General features: G+C 40.8%; 1 protein-coding gene across 1 annotated transcript; it reads right to left on the bottom strand.

Annotated features, from left to right (window-relative positions):
* Positions 1 to 645: 645 nt before the first annotated feature.
* On the bottom strand, positions 646 to 13,293 carry LOC119890363 (low choriolytic enzyme-like). Its single transcript, XM_038701615.1, has 9 exons — positions 13,134 to 13,293; positions 12,741 to 12,771; positions 12,591 to 12,656; positions 12,220 to 12,372; positions 4,423 to 4,540; positions 3,203 to 3,381; positions 3,049 to 3,130; positions 1,325 to 1,449; positions 646 to 836 (listed from the first exon to the last, which is right to left on the bottom strand). Exons 1-9 carry the CDS (start codon positions 13,194 to 13,196, stop codon positions 817 to 819), a joined length of 837 nt encoding a protein of 278 aa, XP_038557543.1. The 5' UTR covers positions 13,197 to 13,293; the 3' UTR covers positions 646 to 816.
* Between the last annotated feature and the right edge of the window lie 4,561 nt (positions 13,294 to 17,854).

Genomic DNA, 17,854 nt, shown 5'->3' with positions numbered 1-17,854 from the left:
TGTCTTTTTTTCCCCTCAGGTGCTTCAGATCTGGGTGACGAGGGGAGAAACGCTCGTGAGGGGGCTGGGCGCTTGGCTCTCTCTTGTCCACCTTCCAGCCATGGCAGCAGCAGACCACAGAGACTGCTGCTGATTTCTTTTGATAGTTGTTCTTTTCTCATATTTCTGATGGGATTTAGTTTTATTTCTGTTTGTTCAGTTAGGGATTGGTTTAGGGTAGAGGGGAAGCCTCCAGATCTCAGAGCCCTTTGTGGGCTGGTCTGGAGGGCTTCCCTTTTTTTTGTTTGTTTTGGCAAGCCCATCAGATTTGTTATTTAGTTTGAGGTCAATTTTGAACTTATTTCATGTTTATTTCAACAAAAATAGTCATACATTCTGTCATTTTGTTACTTATGGATGGAATTATAGTGAAAATAAATTATTCCCCTTTCTGCTGGGGGTCCCCGGACCCCACTTTATGGTACTGCTATGATGTACATGAACATTCATAATCATTCTATGTGTGTGTTCACTAGTCTGTCCAGTTTGTCAGTAGAAAGACTGTAAATTCTGAGAGGGTACTGTTGGTAGGCGGGTAAGCTAGTGGGTAGTCAGGTAGGTAGGTGGAAAGATTTACTGTAGATTCAATAACTAAAACCACACCAATTGATATCAATAGATAGTTTATTTGGTTAGAGAGAAGGTTCAGGAAGAAAAGGATGAAGGGATAGAGGATGTAGGAATGAAGGGGTTTTGTCTGGGTCATGGTGGCCAGAGCGGCTAGGAACCCGGATGTTGAGACTCAGGGTGGGGGCACGTCTCTATAAGTGTCGTGCTTTATGAGCCCCCTTTGGCTCCTGTGGTAGAAAAAGAACAATTACTTTGGCGGAATTATGAATTTTAACATTTAGTCTTTGATGATGGGAGGAAACACATGCAAACATGGGCACAACATGCAAACTCCACACAGAAAGGCCGACCGAGGTCTGGACTCAGGACCTTCTCGCTGTGAAGCCACAGTGCTGTCCACTGGGCCAACATGCTGCCCATGGAAAGAGGTGAGAAACAGGGTTTGGGGGGGAGGGATGTGAGAAATGCGAAACGGGAGAGAAAGGGGTTAGACAGGCTTATATACCTACTGTATGTGCAGGTGATTGGATTAGAGAGGCACAGGTGGATAATATGAGTGAAGCACAGGTGGTTGGATTAGTGAGACAGAGAGAGAGATATGGTCTTGTTCCTGAACCTTAGTTATAATAACTACATTTGATATAGAAACAAGTTTTTACCCAAACAACAATTTATTTAGCAGGTATGTAGGCTATATGTGTACAAAATCACGTACTGCAACGATAAAGGCGGTTCACCCGGAGGATGTCATTAGGGCTCATCTGGTTGGCCCTGCCAATGGGTACATTGTTGTCAGGAATGGGCACGATGGTTGGCTCCCCGTTCCTAGAGAAGAAATACCTATGGTGCAAATACAAAGTAGTGATGAGAGGTTTAAATTGTACAGCTGCCACCATATTTTCTAAACGGCTCAGTTCATCTTCAACAAGAAGCACAAGTTCATTCCGCAGAGCTGAATCACCACTGAAAGCTGATGTAGGTCAGTCTACAAGCTTAAAGCTGTGGAAGCTAGGAATCTATTGAGATAGCTTGCTGAACAAGAGTCTGTCACTGAGCAGCAGCTCTCACTCATTCTTTTTAGGCACACCACTAAATTTGCAAAATAAAATGACAAAAATCAGCCTTAAAAAACAGCAGATGGACTGGATGGAAAAGCCAATCTTCAATATATCCGTCCAATCACCCAACCCTAGTTCACAGCCATTGTTATTTGCAAAAATGCATTCTAAAAAATCTGATCTGAGGGATCTCTTCATGGCCAGTATTTACGGTGAGAAAGAATTACTACAGCATGCTTTTTTAACCAACACGTGAGTATTGTTTTTTTTTTTTTTTATTTATTTAAAAAGGGACAGTGCATATTAATGGATATCTTACCTTTTCAGCAATGTAAATATGCCAGAATTAACCCCAAGGCTATTTTACATCTGTAGTCCCCCATCAGGTCATCACAGTACAAACACAGCTAAACATTGAAATTAGATACGATACAACACAATTTAAGAGACGCCACAATTTTCAACAACATATTATAAAAGACACCACAGTTAGCAGACAGGGATTATGTAATTTAAGGTACTGTGTTTGCAGTAATGTGCCATTCTATGATATAATGTTCAATTTAATTTTGTTTGAGAGCTGTTTAGTGCAGGAGGGTGCTACATCTACGGCAGACACACACATATACACATACGCAGTAAAGTGCTATTCTATTCACATGAAGTACATTTTAATTATATTAAAGTGCTATTTAATGCAGCAAAGTGCTGGATCTGGTATGGTAAACATACATACGGTAAACATACACATACATAAACAATACAACAGTAGACAAACCCATTCACATAAAAGTCCGTTAGTGGTCACAAATTTGATGTGTCTTGAACCATTGTTTGAGTTGGTTCTTGAAGCTGGGGTAAGTCAAACATTCCCATACTAACTTGTTCCAGATCTCTGACCCCTTAATTGTCCAAATGTTGTATGTCTGTAAGGCACCATACAATCACCTCTTGTGGAGCCCTGGTTACAGTTCTGCCACCTCCCGTTATTTTCAATTTAATGTACTCACTTAGTTGGTGTGGGACAAGTCCATGTAGGATCTTATATATATAGCACAGGCATATTTGAACTTCAGAACATTTTCAAAGCTTAGCTGGTTATATTTCTGCAGGATTAAGCAGTGATGATATGAAAGCGGTTGAGAGAAAGAGTGACTCTATTGGTTTGAGTGTAGTGGCATTTGTAAGTGACCAGTTTGTAAAACAGTATTCAATATGAGAAAGGATCATCAATAGCTTAAATGGTTTTAAGACAGACTTGAACAAATGTGAACCTGTCCTTTAAAATTTTTTTTAGGTGTGTTATATATCTTACATGCTTTCATAATTAAATTGTTCTAGTGTATCATTATGAAGCTCAGTGAGTGAACTGAGACGTTACCTTCCATAGTGCATGACAGAGTTGTAGTCATAGGGAGTGCCAAGGTTCCTTGTTTGGATCTTCTCGAAATTGTGCTCCATTCCTGTGTAGCAAAAGCACTATTAAAGTTACATCTATAGTCAACATAATAATTGTTAGTATGTCTGTAACCCACCAGCAATGACGTTTTGCAGCAGGATGCGAACATGCGCGTCCCTGTCGGACCGGGTCTGTTCATGGTTGAAGCCCAGGGCGTGGAGCAGCTCGTGTTGGATGACGTGGTGGAAAACACAGCCTTGGCGACTCAAAGATACTATCTGGCCCTGTCCACGACGCCCGATAAATGAGTAACACCTGAAAGAGAGCAGTAGTAAAGAGTACTAAATTGCGTGTGCATTCTAAAATATTGTACGTGTAACTGTTGTACCTGTTATGGGTGATTAACTCAGAATTATTGCATAGATGACAACAGGACCCGGGACCTTCACAATGGAGGTGGGAATTTTTAAATGAGGAGAGTTTAAATTCAGTCATGGAGAGTCATGAGGGAAAACAGCCACTGCGTAAAAATCTTGGTTTGCTTCATTAAGTGTGTTCCTCATATGTGGAAATTGTCTGTACCTGCCCATCCTGATAGCACTAAGTACTTGGGACAGCACCCCTGAAAAAACGCTTTGGGAAACCCCAGCAGAAACAGCTACAGTGTGCTGGAATGACCCAGACGTGAGGAAATGCCAGCAGATGGTGCTTCATCCAGCCACCGACCGTCCGCACAGTGCCTGGTCGCTCCTGGTCCTGTACGCCCCAACGCCCCATTCCCTCTCTGATAAGTACAATGGGTTGTGTTGCTATTACGACCGGCACGCTGTGAACAGCTGATCGTTCCCTCTGGCTGGATGAATTTTACGTGTGATCCATGCACTACTGCAGCTGGGGGCTCTCTGCAGTGCCACGCACCTTTCTAAATTCTTCCATCTCACGGAGAAAAGAAGTCGAAAAGAAATTTGCTTTATTGGCATGAATGTTAATACAACAGTACTGCCAAAGATAAAGGAAATTACAAATAAACAATTCTATTCATATACAGTAGTTCATCGAATAAATACAATAAAATACGCCCCAAATTGCATATTCATTAAGGTAAAAGTAGTAAATGAACAACAGGTGATATCTTGCACTTTTGAAAGACGTCATTCTCCGAGCACACCGTTAGTAGATCAACGTACATCTTAATGTGCTGGTGATATCAAGTTTGTAAATGTTTTTACTCACGCAAACCTTTAGTAAATCTGGGCCATAGTGTTTGATTGAAACCCATGAAGTCCATATGTGTCAACAACATCTATGAGTGCATTCATGCATGCATATGTGCTATGTGCATTGTGAGCTCCATACCCTGAGAGGGACTGGATGTCGACAAAGTCCTCCTGGCCATTCAAGGGGGTGAAGCGGATGCAGGTGGACTCGGCAAATGACCGCAGAGCTCGGATGATGGTACATCTCTCTCTTCGGGCTTGACCGCATGAAAAACATTTTCATCATTATCATCATCATTTAACCATTATCATGAAGGAGAGACTTCAGAGATAAGATAAAGAATACTATACTGTATACTGTATGCTCCAGTATACTTTTGATTATTATTATTATGCAGTTTAACCTCTTAACAGTCCTGTAAAATTCATGGAACACCTATTCAAGGCATATCCAAAGTAAATTGAATGTAGTTCTTGAACCATTTGGAGTATATGCATGGTTTTGGGCTTCTCTGAAAGATAATACTCTGGAGTGGCTACCCCAAAAGTCAGAATGATTGTAAGTGCTACTGGAATTTGGCTTTGTTACAGTGCAGACGCTTTGCTGCTTGCTCTTGCCTCTGCTTGCATTCTTTCGCTTAAACTCTCTTTTCTTCTGCTAGAAATCAGCAGCTCTTGGATACTTTTAAATCACTGGGACTGTCAGATAAAGTAGGCTCTTGCCATACTTTAAAAACTTTTATGATCTTGGTGCTACGCGAGTGCGGCCTATCAATAGCACTAGCCTGTACTGCAGTGACTGGAGTTGTAGCTAATGCTAATTAGCAACAAGATGCCCCCCTTCTCCACGGACGACTTCTACAAACTTCTACAGAAAATTAGCTAACACACGGCTAATTAGCACCAACAAGACTACCAAGAAGCAGGAGGCCTGTGTACTGGGTAATAAATCTGAAAGTGGGAGTCCTCCCTGGAACGCTCTTGGTGCAAAGCCTAAGAATAAATCATTTCCTGGGGAAATGGGAGGACGAGTAACAGGTAGAACCCAGCGCCCTGAGATTTGTGATGCGACTGGCTGGCCTGCATTATCATCCAGGCAGAGCGCCTCTTCAACCCCTGTTCTTAGTAGGACACAGCCGTGGACAGCTGCAAAAGGGAGAGTTAGCAACAAACCTCCCCAACAACCGAGTGTGCAACAGCACAACAGATTTTCACCACTATTGCAGGACCCTGGATCTCCGTCTGATGACCTGGATAACATCCCATCCTCACACAGAAGGGTAAGGACTGAGAGTAATTCAGAAAGTAAAAGGCTGCACAGAAAAGCTAACGACTGGGCCTCAAACTCTGATTGTGGGTGACTGCTGTAAATGATGTAAGAAGCATGTGCAGTAAGAACACCAAAATACTCTGCTTTCCGAAGGATACGGTGTCTGTTGAACAGTGTTTATCAGTGGCCCTATACCGCAAATCCGAAGAGGAGCTGAGAGATTCAGCAGATTGATGGCATTGAACACGTGGCTCTCAACGGCATGTACTGTCCATTCAGTGCATTTCATCGAAAACTTTTACTTTCTGTGGGACCGCAGACATCTTTTTAAGGCAGATGGACTTCGCCTTAACAAGTCAGGAGTAAAATTGTTCAGCTCCAACCTGTTTTACTTTCTGCGTCACTCATCTGTTCCCTCTGCCAAAGACAAGAGGAATCAAAAAAAGAAGAAGACATAACACAACACACCAGAAACCTTGAAGGAGAGCCACCCCAACCCCCACTGGAAGAGTCTCCACCTCTCTCACTGAAAACCAACAGTGAGGATTCAACATCTCTACCCCCCCAATCCCCACCTTCAGACACACTTTCTCCCCTCTCCCCCCTTGTTGGACTTCACTGATCACATGGAAGACCTGGTTAGAGCTGGGACAAAATTTATTCCCCGCACCTTCCCTCGCTCCACTCCCATTTTCTCCATCCTAAACCCCCCTCACCGTTCACCTCCACCACTGGTTCTAAGTCCTCCAGGTTTGACACAGGTGTCACAAATACAGCGCGCAACTCGCCTTCTCGCTCCGCAATGGCGAAAAAGCCCAGTAAGCTCTGTCTTTATATGTGCAGGGTCCAGGCTACAAGGAAAATAGCACTCATGACTCTTCCCAGGACAAGCCGGGGCCCAATGTGCTGGTAGTCTTCTCCATCCCTGTCTTGACAGGTAACAGAAAAAGCATGGTGAATGTGTTAAGAAACAGAAAGAACTCACTATATCCTGTAAATTTAGTATTAATTCCTCGTGTCCACTTAAAAATAGTTTATATAGCACGAGACAATTTGATTCTATTAACCATAAAAACCTGGAGAACATAACACAACATCTGAAATCCTCTTCATGTTGCCTTGATATTCTGCCAACAGGTTTTTTCAAAAATCTAATTTCTAAAAATCTAAATTTTTCTAAATGCATGGCCTCACATCTACTAAAAATAGTCAACATATCTCTCCTCTCAGGTATTTTCCCACAGGCCCTGAAAACTGCAGTCATTAAGCCACTCTTAAAAAAGAGCAATCTAGACAGTTCATGCAATTCATGAGTTCATGAGCAATTATAGGCCCATATCAAATCTCCCATTTTTAAGTAAAATCATTGAAAAGGCTGTTTTTCAACAGCTTAGTGATTTCTTGGCACTAAATAACTGTTTTGATGTCTTCCAGTCAGGTTTTCGACCACACCACAGCACTGAGACGGCTCTTGTTAAGGTCTTCAGTGACATCCATTTAAACACTGACAGTGGCAGAATTTCAGTCTTAGTATTATTGGATCTCAGTGCTGCATTCGACACGGTCGACCACAACATATTACTAGACAGAATTGAAAACTGGGTTGGACTTTCTGGCACAGTACTAAAATGGTTTGAATCCTACTTAAAGGACAGGGACTACTTTGTGTCTATAGGTAATCACACATCTGAGCTGACAAAAATTACTTTGAGTTCCCAAAGGCTCCATTCCGGGACCTCTTTTGTTTAACATTTACATGCTTCCACCGGCTCAGATTATAAAAAAAACAACAAAATATGTTACCATAATTCTGCAGATGACACACAGATTTACATAACCATTTCACCAGGGGACTAGGATCCCATACAGGCGCTGAGTAACTGTATTGAGCAGGTCAACGGCTGGATGTGCCAGAATTTTCTTCAATTGAACAAAGATAAAACTAAAGTTATTGTGTTTGGAGCCAGGGAGGAACGATTGAAAGCGCTCGACTTCAATCTGTAATGTTAAGAACCACAAATCAAGCCAGAAATCTTGGTGTAGTCATGGACTCAGACCTGAATTTGAGGAGCCACATTAAGACAATTACAAAGTCAGACTACTATCACCTGAAGAATATATCATCACGGATTAAAGGACTTATGTCTCAGCAAGACCTGGAAAAACTTATCCATGCATTTATCTTCAGTCGACTCGACTACTGTAACGGCGTCCTTACAGGGCTCCCTAAGAAACAGCTGCAGCTGATTCAGAACGCAGCTGCTCGAGTCCTCACTAAGACCAAAAAGGTGGATCACATCACTCCAGTTCTGAGGTCTTTACACTGGCTTCCTGTATGTCAAAGAATTGATTTCAAAAATCCTGCTGCTAGTTTATAAAGCACTAAATGGTTTAGGGCCAAAATACATTTCTGATCTTCTGCTTTGTTATGAACCATCCAGACCTCTCAGGTTGTCTGGGGCAGGTCTGCTTTCTGTCCCCAGAGTCAAATCTAAACAAGGAGAAGCAGCGTTCAGTTATTATGCTCCGTAACAACAAACTCCCAGATAACTGCAGGTCTTTAAATTAAGACTGAAGACTTTTCTTTTTACCATTGCTTTTAATTAAATATTTAAGATTTAGATAGATAAGACTAGTAGATTGATAACTGCACTGTAACTTTTACTGTCCTGTTTTCTTTTTTCTTTGTTTTTAGCTTTTTACCATTGCTTTTAATTAAATATTTACAGGTAATTGAGTGAAAAGATAATGAGAGTGAGATTGAACAGAGTATAGGTCTTAAATCTCGCGCCTGAGTGATTTGCAGGAACCTCTGTCCACCTATAAATGCGCAGGTGTGTCCAGAGTATAACTGGATCAAAGTGGCCTGCGGACAGACATGTCCTGGTTTCTCTGTAGTGTCCGAGGGTTTTTGGAGTTTCAGTGGACCCAAAGATTGCTATGGACCCGAGTACAGACTAGCTAGAGAGAGTAGATTAAGTGTACTTCTCTGTTTATTCTCTTTTCAAAATAATTGTAACTCAATTATTTGCTCAACCCCTCAGCCTGTTTTTACTTTCTATTTAACTCTTTTAACCCTGATTGTACACTGCACTGTAACTGTTTTTCAATTTCTCTATGTTGCTTTTAAACTTTTTTATATTTCCCTGTTGCTTTTATGTTTTATGTAAAGCATTTTGAATTACCTTGTTGTTGAAATGTACTATACAAATAAACTTGCCTTGCCTTGCCTTACCTAGTCCTAGTTTAAATTTCATACCAATACTATGACTATTTTACACAGGTTTTTCTGAGTGTATGTCTCAGCGTGTTTTTTCTAAAACAGCACCACCCCTTGGCGGCAGGAAGCTGCTGCTGCATCGCTCCGTGTTAGCCGGTAGCTTGACGCAGATGTGATTTTTTGCTGGTAGATCATGAACTTCCTACTTAAAGCTGGATATCGTTATGTGCAGAATTTTATTGGCTACAGGAAGTGCCAGTCATTGGCACAATTGCTCGCAATTGGCTCGGCCTACCCACGAAATAATAGGGGCTGGCCCTTTCTTACAGCGCGGGCTCTCGTTTGCTATTGAAGGCTGGGAAAGGGACATGTGAGCTCCTATTAGGGCGAATTAGCTGTCAGTCGAAAGGTCAGAGTTTAGAGGCTAATTTTAATAAAAAATATCCTAATTGTTTACGTTCAAATTAGAGTTATTACGGTTATAATGACAAACGAGCCACGTCTGCCAGCAGATATGAAACGATACCGCAGCAGTCCCTGGGAATTTACTGATGGAATCATGTGTTTTGGATTAATGTTTTTACTAGATTGGATCGTCTGGACCTTTTGACAATGTAACAAGACCATTTTTGTTGGAATATAATCGATCGGTGGATTACTATGAGGCTTCATAGGTGAGTCGCCTCACTTTTGATTGTACTGGCTGGTCTGACAGAAGGGCTGATTGTACCCGCTGTGATGATCGTATGTTGAAATGGTTTACATGGGTCAAATCACGAGGATTTTAGCTTTCAAACAGTGTATCATGAGTATGAAGCTAAAATAGTTGCTGTGTGCACATACCGAAAGCTGCTGCCAGGACCTGGCGGCCCACGGGCATCTTTGCATCGATGCTTCGTTTAATCCATGTAACTGTACAGCACAGTGTTTCGCAGAGACATTTATTACTGTCGCACATCGCGTTTACTCTGTGAACACAACGTGATTATGATCGAGCTGTTTGCAAAGTGGAGGAAGAGAGAGAAAATAGTGAGGGACAAAGGAGAAAGTGTCCAAAGTATGGGATTATTTCAAGCTAAAGAAAACAACAACTCTGTAATGTTACCGTCTGTCCACCGTAAAAAGAAACTTATGTCGCCTTGGAAACAGCACGACCGCGCTTTATCAGAAAGCAGCCAGCGGACCACAGACAAGGTAACAGTAACAGCAACTTTAGCATTTAACTGAAATCATGACTGACTGTTGAATTGAAGCCAAAGTAAGCTGCAGTCCTCAGCTGAAAATGTGCACACGTGCGTTTGTTCTCCTTTTTGGGCAGTGAGTTGTAGCCTCACAGTCAAGAGTTAACTGGGTGTCCGGAAGCTGCACCTTTTAACTCCCCTGCAGCTCTCTGTAGCTCAGACAATCCCTGCTACCTGCATGTACTAATTCATCCTTTCACCCATATTATTTGTCTTTATAATTGCCATATTCATAATAACAAACAGCTGTTCCCTGTGCAGGATCGCTCATATCCCGTTTCACATTTCACGCGTTTTCTTCATAAAAGTGGTTTGGAAACCAGCATCGGGTGCCATACCTGTTGTCAGCTCCTGTAGTGTGTGAGTGACCCCCTGTCACCGATCAGTCAAGTAGTGTGAACGCCACAACGACTTCAAGACTGCCGTCATTTTACGGCAAGTTGTGTGAACTGCAAGGCCATCGGCCGACGCTGAAAGTCGTGTAGTCTGCATGAGCCTGTAGTATAACTTGTACAGCACTGGGGTGATGTTTGTGTTCGTAAAGCAGCTCTCTGGTTGTTCGGCTGATGTTTGCTGTATGACAAACTATGAATTTCCAAAAGGACTAATAAATATCTATCACCTATAAACGTGCACAGCTGATCCTGTTACCGGGGGGCGCTGCTGCCACCAAGCAAAAGTAACTACTTCGATGAGTTACTTCGATGAGTCGTTGAAATAATCTATAGAAGCTTCGAGTACTAAAGTCATTATTAGCTGCAGCCCTACTGTGCACATTAATAAAACATTGAAGTAACTGTGCCAGAGTTAGCCAAAAGACTACTTTTCATCTGTAGTCCCTGGACAGCTGTTACGTAGTCAACCTAAAAATGAATTATCATTTAAAATTAAGTCATACATTATGAGAGCATGCAACAAAAATATTAATCCAAACATTGTACTGAAATACTCATACTTCATGTACTTCATGTGGTTCAAGGACTATCAAGTACTGTTAAAAGATATGCAACCCTAAAGCTCATAATGAGACAACCTAATTAAACAATTACTGACAGGTGCAGAGGACAGACAGCACATGTACTGCATTAGGGCTGGGTGGTGTATCGGTATATGAGGTATACCGATATAATTTCAAAAGAGATATGAAATTAGACAATACCGTTTATACCGATATAGTCTGATGTTGAGTTAATTAATATGTTTCTGTAAAGTCCTGCCAGTGTTTGCTCCTCTCTCTCCCTCACCGTGCAGCCCCACCCCTCCCTCTGCTTCTGCACGCAGCCGTCTACTCACAAAGTCTCTAACAAGATGGAGGGAGACACAGTGCTGGTCGACACTGTTAAAGACCTGGCTTGTAAAAACAGTTCATTCAGTGTTTCCCACACATACACTTTACTTTGGCGGGCTGCCCAGGTTAGGAGACACACTGTAGCATTTATCAGAGAAATGCAGTGATTATGTTACAAGTCGCTGCAAGGGAAAACGGAGCATGGCCTGTTTGCTGCAGAGGCACGTTAGGTCTGTGAGTGTGAACAGAACTGAAGGAGGCAAATTCAATAAGTGAGTGATACTTCAGATGGAGAGTGAAGAATAATTAAAACGATCAAATAAAAAACAAGCTAAGTTACTAAAATAATAAAAACATGCCTGCTAAATAAAACGTACTTAACCTCTTCCTTCTTCTAACACATCAGTTTAGTGGTTTTATTGCTGCCATCTTTTCATTCACTCTGCCATCTTATCTGCAAGGGGCCTTTTAGCAGCAAAACCATTCCATTACTACTAGAAGTGCTACTGCTACAAGTACTACTACTGCTAATGCTGTTGGTACTATTGCTACTAATTTTACTACTACTGCTGCTGCTATTGCCATTACTACTGCTTTTCCTACTACTGTCAATTTCAATTCAATTTATATTTATTTATATAGCACCAAATCACAAAAACAGTTATCTCAAAGCGCTAAAAACATTGCTACTACTGTGAATACTACCACTAGATCTACAACTGCTATTGATATCTTCCACTATCACCACTCCTTCTACTATACTGCTACTACTAAGCTAATTTTTACTGCTTCCACTAGCCAACTGGGACTGCTACTACTAAAATATGTAGAAGTGACCACGTTATATTGTTGAATTATGAGCACTAAACTGAAATAAAAGTCCTGCCTTGAAAAATGGACTGTTTGTTGAGACTTACAGAACTGATTGGAGATGCGGTAGGGTACATAGACATTGCCATCGGTGGCTTTAGGCCACAGGCAGCCTCGGGATGTGCAGGGATCAGCATTCTGCAGACCGGTTGGTATTGCTATGTCTCCAAACATCACTAGAGGCTCATCCAGGTTCTTTCCTGCAAAATGACATGAGGATGATCTTTTTAATCTCATTTTCTTGGTTTCACTGCTGTGTTAAGGGCTGGTCAAATCTGGGTCTGAATTTCAGTCACAATGACGGTTCTGTTTGGAATGAAGTTTCTCTGTTATATACTTCCAGGTACCAGCATTATGTATCACTTCTATGTTTTAATGCATATTTTTGATCTTTATGTAAGGTTAGAGAGAAACATACCAACATTAACATTGGCCCTCTCTATCAGCGTGGAGACACTGAAATCATCATCCTCAATGGTGTTGCCTGCGGAATAGAAACAGTTTGTTCATGTATAAGCTACATGATGTAAGAGTGAATGTTACTGTCTGAAAAGTAGCCATGTCTTACCAGAGTACGTTTCATTCCTTTTAAAACAAGCCTGTAATAATAACAAGTCAACAAATGTTAGATACCGTAAATACAGAAGAATGGATATGGATCCACAGTGGTCTTATCTGAATTAACAATGTGGAAGTTAAGTGAGGGAATTTCCTCACAAAAAAAACAAAAACAAAATGTTCCCCTATAAGTTAAGAATGTTAGTAAATATTAACATAATATGTCTTATTGCTGTTGATTGTTGTATCTTATTAAAGAAACACTGAATTTGGGACTAAATGTCAGAATCTATCACACTGAGTGCATTTCATCTTAATTTGTGTGATAGAAATATTTTATGTGTTTATGTAATTTTGTCTTTGTCCTTATTAATAAACATGTAAAGTGTCTGCTGATGCTTACCTGTATAGGATCACTGTGGACAGAGCAGAAGAGGACACCAAGTACCGCAGCCTGGAGGATCATGACTGTTTTTAGGACAGCAGTGGAAGACCAAGAAAATGCCTGGGGAAACAAGTGCCACCTACTTTTATAGGTGGCAAAGCCAACTAACTTTCAGCCTAATATGGTATGGCAAACTGCCTTCCAAATAGTTATTGACAAATTCTGTTCAATTGTAAGTGTCGGTTATTGCTTAAAACAGGCTTGTGTAAGATGTGGGCTTTGTTTTCATATAGTCTTTTCCCAGGCAGGAGCAGACTACATGTTTTTACTGTTAATGACTGTAAGAAAAGAGTTCATCAGTTAACAGGCCACATGTTCTGTTTGTCAGACTCCAACATGACAAACACATCTTATCTCAGGGTATAAAGTAGTGCTGGACCCAAATATTTGAATATTCATTCTTTTTTCACCCATATTTTACAACATTACATAGTACTTTAAATTAAGTGACAAAGACAAAGGCAGTTATGGGGTTATTCACATTACAATAGCTTTATTTCATTACAGATCAAAAAACTCATACAGCCTACATTTTTATAAATAATCAAAGTTAAAAGTGAATTTAAAAGTTGTTTTACTTCGGCTACTGGAAATAGTGCTCATTCTGTCTGCTCCCTCTGGACTTCCACCCTGCTAAACTATTCCCGGATTCTGCTCTGGACCTGCTTGGCTCAGCTTTCCACACTCTGGACTCTGAGCTACAGTTCCCCCCTGCTCTGCCCAACAGCCACAAACCCAGTTCTGCAGGCATCTGGTCTTCCACTCTGTCTCGCTCTTTTCAGGCTCAATTTCTTGTCCCTTCAACTCTGCAATAAATATTCCTCTTTTATCTAATTCCAGTCTCCTCTCTCTCTTAGTACTGCACTTTTGTCAGCTGTAACAAAGTTAAAAAGAAAGTTTGGTTAACAATAACTTGTTGTTTTAGTTCAATATAGGATTAAAGAAACGGAGCACTCCTTTCTTTCTCTCTCATACCCACACCGGAGTGCACACAATAGCCTGTATAAGGTGCGCACACACAGACACACACGGACAAATTACAAAACAATTGTAAATAGGTTACTATAGCACTCTGCCACTGTCTTGATTGGTTAGGTTTTTTGTGTTATTGTGTGACTTTGGTGTTTTTAGCCCCTTAAAACACAATAACACAAACAGATTGAAGCAGCAGTACATCAGCAAGTCCCACGTTCTATGAGATACAATTAATTTTTTTTGTCAATGGAGTCTGGTGGCTTTGAACAGAGCCACACAGCGGATATAGAATTATACTCTTTAAAATGTCTGTCTCTGTAGCAATCCTTTCCACAGTGTTGTCAGTATTGTGGCATTTCCCTGCCAAACATCCATAGAGAATATCAGAATCCCGGGAGAGGAAATGAGATCCTTGCGCACATGCAACAGCACATATGGTGCACATATTACTTTTGCACGCAGAATTTCTTTGCTCCTGCGAGCAGTATTGCAACCTGCAGGGAGAAAACTGTGCTTTGAGGGTGTGCAGAATCCAAAGTACAAGTCCTTGCTCTGCTTCTCATGAAAACATTACATTAAAATCTTGCGGAGCAAGGTGGCTGCAGTTGCTGTCCTCTAGCTCCACCAAGTAGGAACCACCTTTGTGATGACTGAACTTTACCCTAATTGGTTTAAGGCTTCACTGACACAAAATGACGTGTGTGACGTTATTATTCTAAGAAATTACCGTTATCTCTTCAGAAGGGAATGCAATATACTTTTGGAAGCTCACTTGTTAAATATGGCCACTGTTTACACAATAGCTTTCAATTCCAACAAGAAAGCTTACAAAACAGTTTGTAAAAGAAATAATGGCCTGTAGGTCATACTTTCAAACCCTATTTCCAGATAAATTGGGATATTTCCCAAAATGCAATAAAAACAAAAATCTGGAATTTGTTTATTCATGTGAAGTGATTTATTACTGACAGAAATAATAAGAACAGTTTTACTGAATAGCGTAATTGTAGTTTGTAAATATAAACAAAGTTAGACTTTCATGTCTGCAACACACTCAACAAAAGTTGAAAAAAAAAGAAAAAAGAAAAAGCGCACAGAATATTGAAGTAACACCTCTTTAGAAGACTCCACAATAAGCAGGCTAACTGGTCATGATTGGATCTAATAGTAGCATCCGCCAAAGGCTCAGTAAGGATGGTTCGTGACTCACTCCTTTTCATCAGAAAATCAGTCAGTCAGTTCAAAGGAAAGCTTTCTTTCAAGGCTGTAGAGAATTTCGATCTTTCAAAATCAGTAGCACAAAATATTGTGAAAAGGTCAGAAACTGCTTGAATGTAGTTGACCTTGAAGCTCCCAGGGGCACTTCCTAATAAACTGTAATGCTTCTGTGAAAAAAATATTGCCACATGGGCGCTTGTCAGAAAACCATTTCTGCTTTTCTGCATTTCTTCAACTTTTCTGGTTTGTATTTTTACCCAATATTGTGGTCACTTTTTCTGAACAGCAGCATAGGCATCTCAAGTATATGTTTCTCAATAAAAAAATAAAATAAAAAATTGTTATTTGTAATCTATGAGCAACTTTCCCCTATACACCTTAACCCATCACCCTAGATCAGGGGTATTTAATTAGAATTCACTAGCATCGGAGATCTATGAGATATTCTGGTTTTGAACTGCCGTGGGAGGAATGTACATGTAAGAATCTGTACATTCTTTATTAAAAGCCATGTGAAATCTCTTTTCCCTTCCGTCTCCTCAATTCGTGCGTGTTTCCAAAACGTCTCTGGTGAATCTGGCGGACTCGACTCGCAAGCATCGGAATGCACAGATTTGATTGGGCTGAGCAGCGTCACATGAGACAATTGGAGCACATACGATTGGTCTGTGAGTTTCCTGGGCTGCTAAACCAGTACAGTAAATGCTAGAAAAGATGCGCGGGTTAAAATAGAAATGCTCCGTCACGAGGTAGTAGGCCTAAGTCTCATTAATAAATCGGCTGTAGGTCGGCGGTCCGGATCCGGACCCAGCCGGTCCGCCTATTAGTGACCACTGGCCTAGATGTTTTTTACAAGACATTACTTGGAAGTAGTTTCATGTGTGTCAACACTGTGAACTTGTGTCTGGAACAATATATTATGAGGTCAGTAAACTGTGTATAGGTTCTGCAAATCAGTCTGACATGGGGGTAACACTCATTTTGTACATAAAAAACCAGAACAGCTATGCAGGTTTTTCAACATACCGAGGATATCTTTCAGCTATCTGGCTTAACTATCCCTAACAATCGAGGTCAAGATAAGCGGTACCACGAAGCTGGTTATCAACTCGGTAACTCAACCAAGGGTTTCCCAATCCAGCCGTGAGCGCGTTCACATAAAAGAGGCGGTTTTAGCAGCAGATGACCAATCGCAGACATGAACAAGTCTACTGTCAACAGAGCCAGTAGCACAGGGAGACAGAAATTTGCCAACAGTGTGAATGCCTAAATGAACAGGCGTAGTCTATAATAATTAAATGTTGATTTGATGTGTTCTTATGAGCTGTATAAAAATATCAGCCTTATTCTTTCAGCTCAGCTGTGTGTCGGCATTTCCACATTATTCCACCTCACTTTAAACAAATTCTCATCACTTCAAAAATGAGATTAATAATAATAATATAATAATACTAATATAATAATAATCTTTATTTGTAGAGCACTTTTCAAGTGTAAAGACAATAATACCCAAAATACAATACTACAAAACAATACAAGATAAAAGCAAGAAAAAATTGAAAAAGACTAAAATACATGTTTAAGATAAATATAAAATAAGTAAAATAGAATAAAATAAAAGGGATAAAATAAAGTCAAATAAGATCGGGAAAGGCTGTTTTAAGAAGGGACGGGAAAGAGTTCACTGACTCAGCTGACCCGATTTCCTCGGGCAGGCTGTTCCAGAGCCTCGGGGCCCTGACAGCAAACGCTCTGTCCCCTTTAGTCTTCAGTCGAGACTCTGGAACAGACAATAGACCACTGCCCGAGGATCTCAAGGTACGTGCTGGTGCATATGGGACTAAAAGGTCAGAAATATAACAAGGCGAGAGGCCATGAAGAGCTTTAAAAGTAATCAATAGAATTTTAAAGTCAATTCTAAAACAAACTGGGAGCCAGTGTAATGAAGCTAAAATAGGGGTTCTGAGTTCTGGACAGTCTGGAGTCGATCAGTAGATTTTTGGGTTAAACAAGTGAAAAAGCTGTTGCAATAATCCAAGCGTGATGAGATGAAGGTGTGAAAAATGGTCTCGGTGTCCTTCAAAGTTAACATAGATCAAATTTTTGCTATATTTCAAAGTTGATAAAGTTGGCAGTATTTGCTTTGCCATCTGCTGGGACCCGATGACCAGGATTTCTTTAGTCCGAGTCCAGCTGGAGGAAATTATTTGAAATCCAATTTTTAACTTCACAAAGGCAGTCGGTAAGTGAACTCAGCATTCCAGGGTCTATGGATCTGACTGGCAAGTACATTTGTGTGTCATCGGCATAAATATGAAAAGAAATGTTTATGGATAATATGTCCAAGGGGAAGCGGATACAAGGAAAACAAAATGGGTCCTAAGACCGACCCCTGAGGCACACCATACCACAAATTGACAGAACGAATAGACATAGTTGTTTACAGACACGCAAAACTTCCGATTTGAAAGGTAGGATGAAAACCA

This window comes from Micropterus salmoides, unplaced genomic scaffold, assembly GCF_014851395.1.
Source record: "Micropterus salmoides isolate LMB-PRFRI ecotype aquatic unplaced genomic scaffold, ASM1485139v1 Ms_hic_scaffold_6, whole genome shotgun sequence".
Classification (NCBI taxonomy): Eukaryota; Metazoa; Chordata; class Actinopteri; order Centrarchiformes; family Centrarchidae; genus Micropterus; species Micropterus salmoides.
This window is presented reverse-complemented; position numbering and strand designations above follow the sequence as displayed.

Excerpts from the sequence above, each read along its gene's own strand:
- LOC119890363 (XM_038701615.1), bottom strand. The coding sequence starts at position 13,196 with ATGATCCTCCAGGCTGCGGTACTTGGTGTCCTCTTCTGCTCTGTCCAC. Across the intron at positions 12,657-12,740 it reads AAGGAATGAAACGTACTCTG|GCAACACCATTGAGGATGAT; the intron begins GTAAGACATGGC and ends TCTATTCCGCAG. Across the intron at positions 837-1,324 it reads GAACCGCCTTTATCGTTGCA|GAGCCAAAGGGGGCTCATAA; the intron begins GTACGTGATTTT and ends TTTCTACCACAG.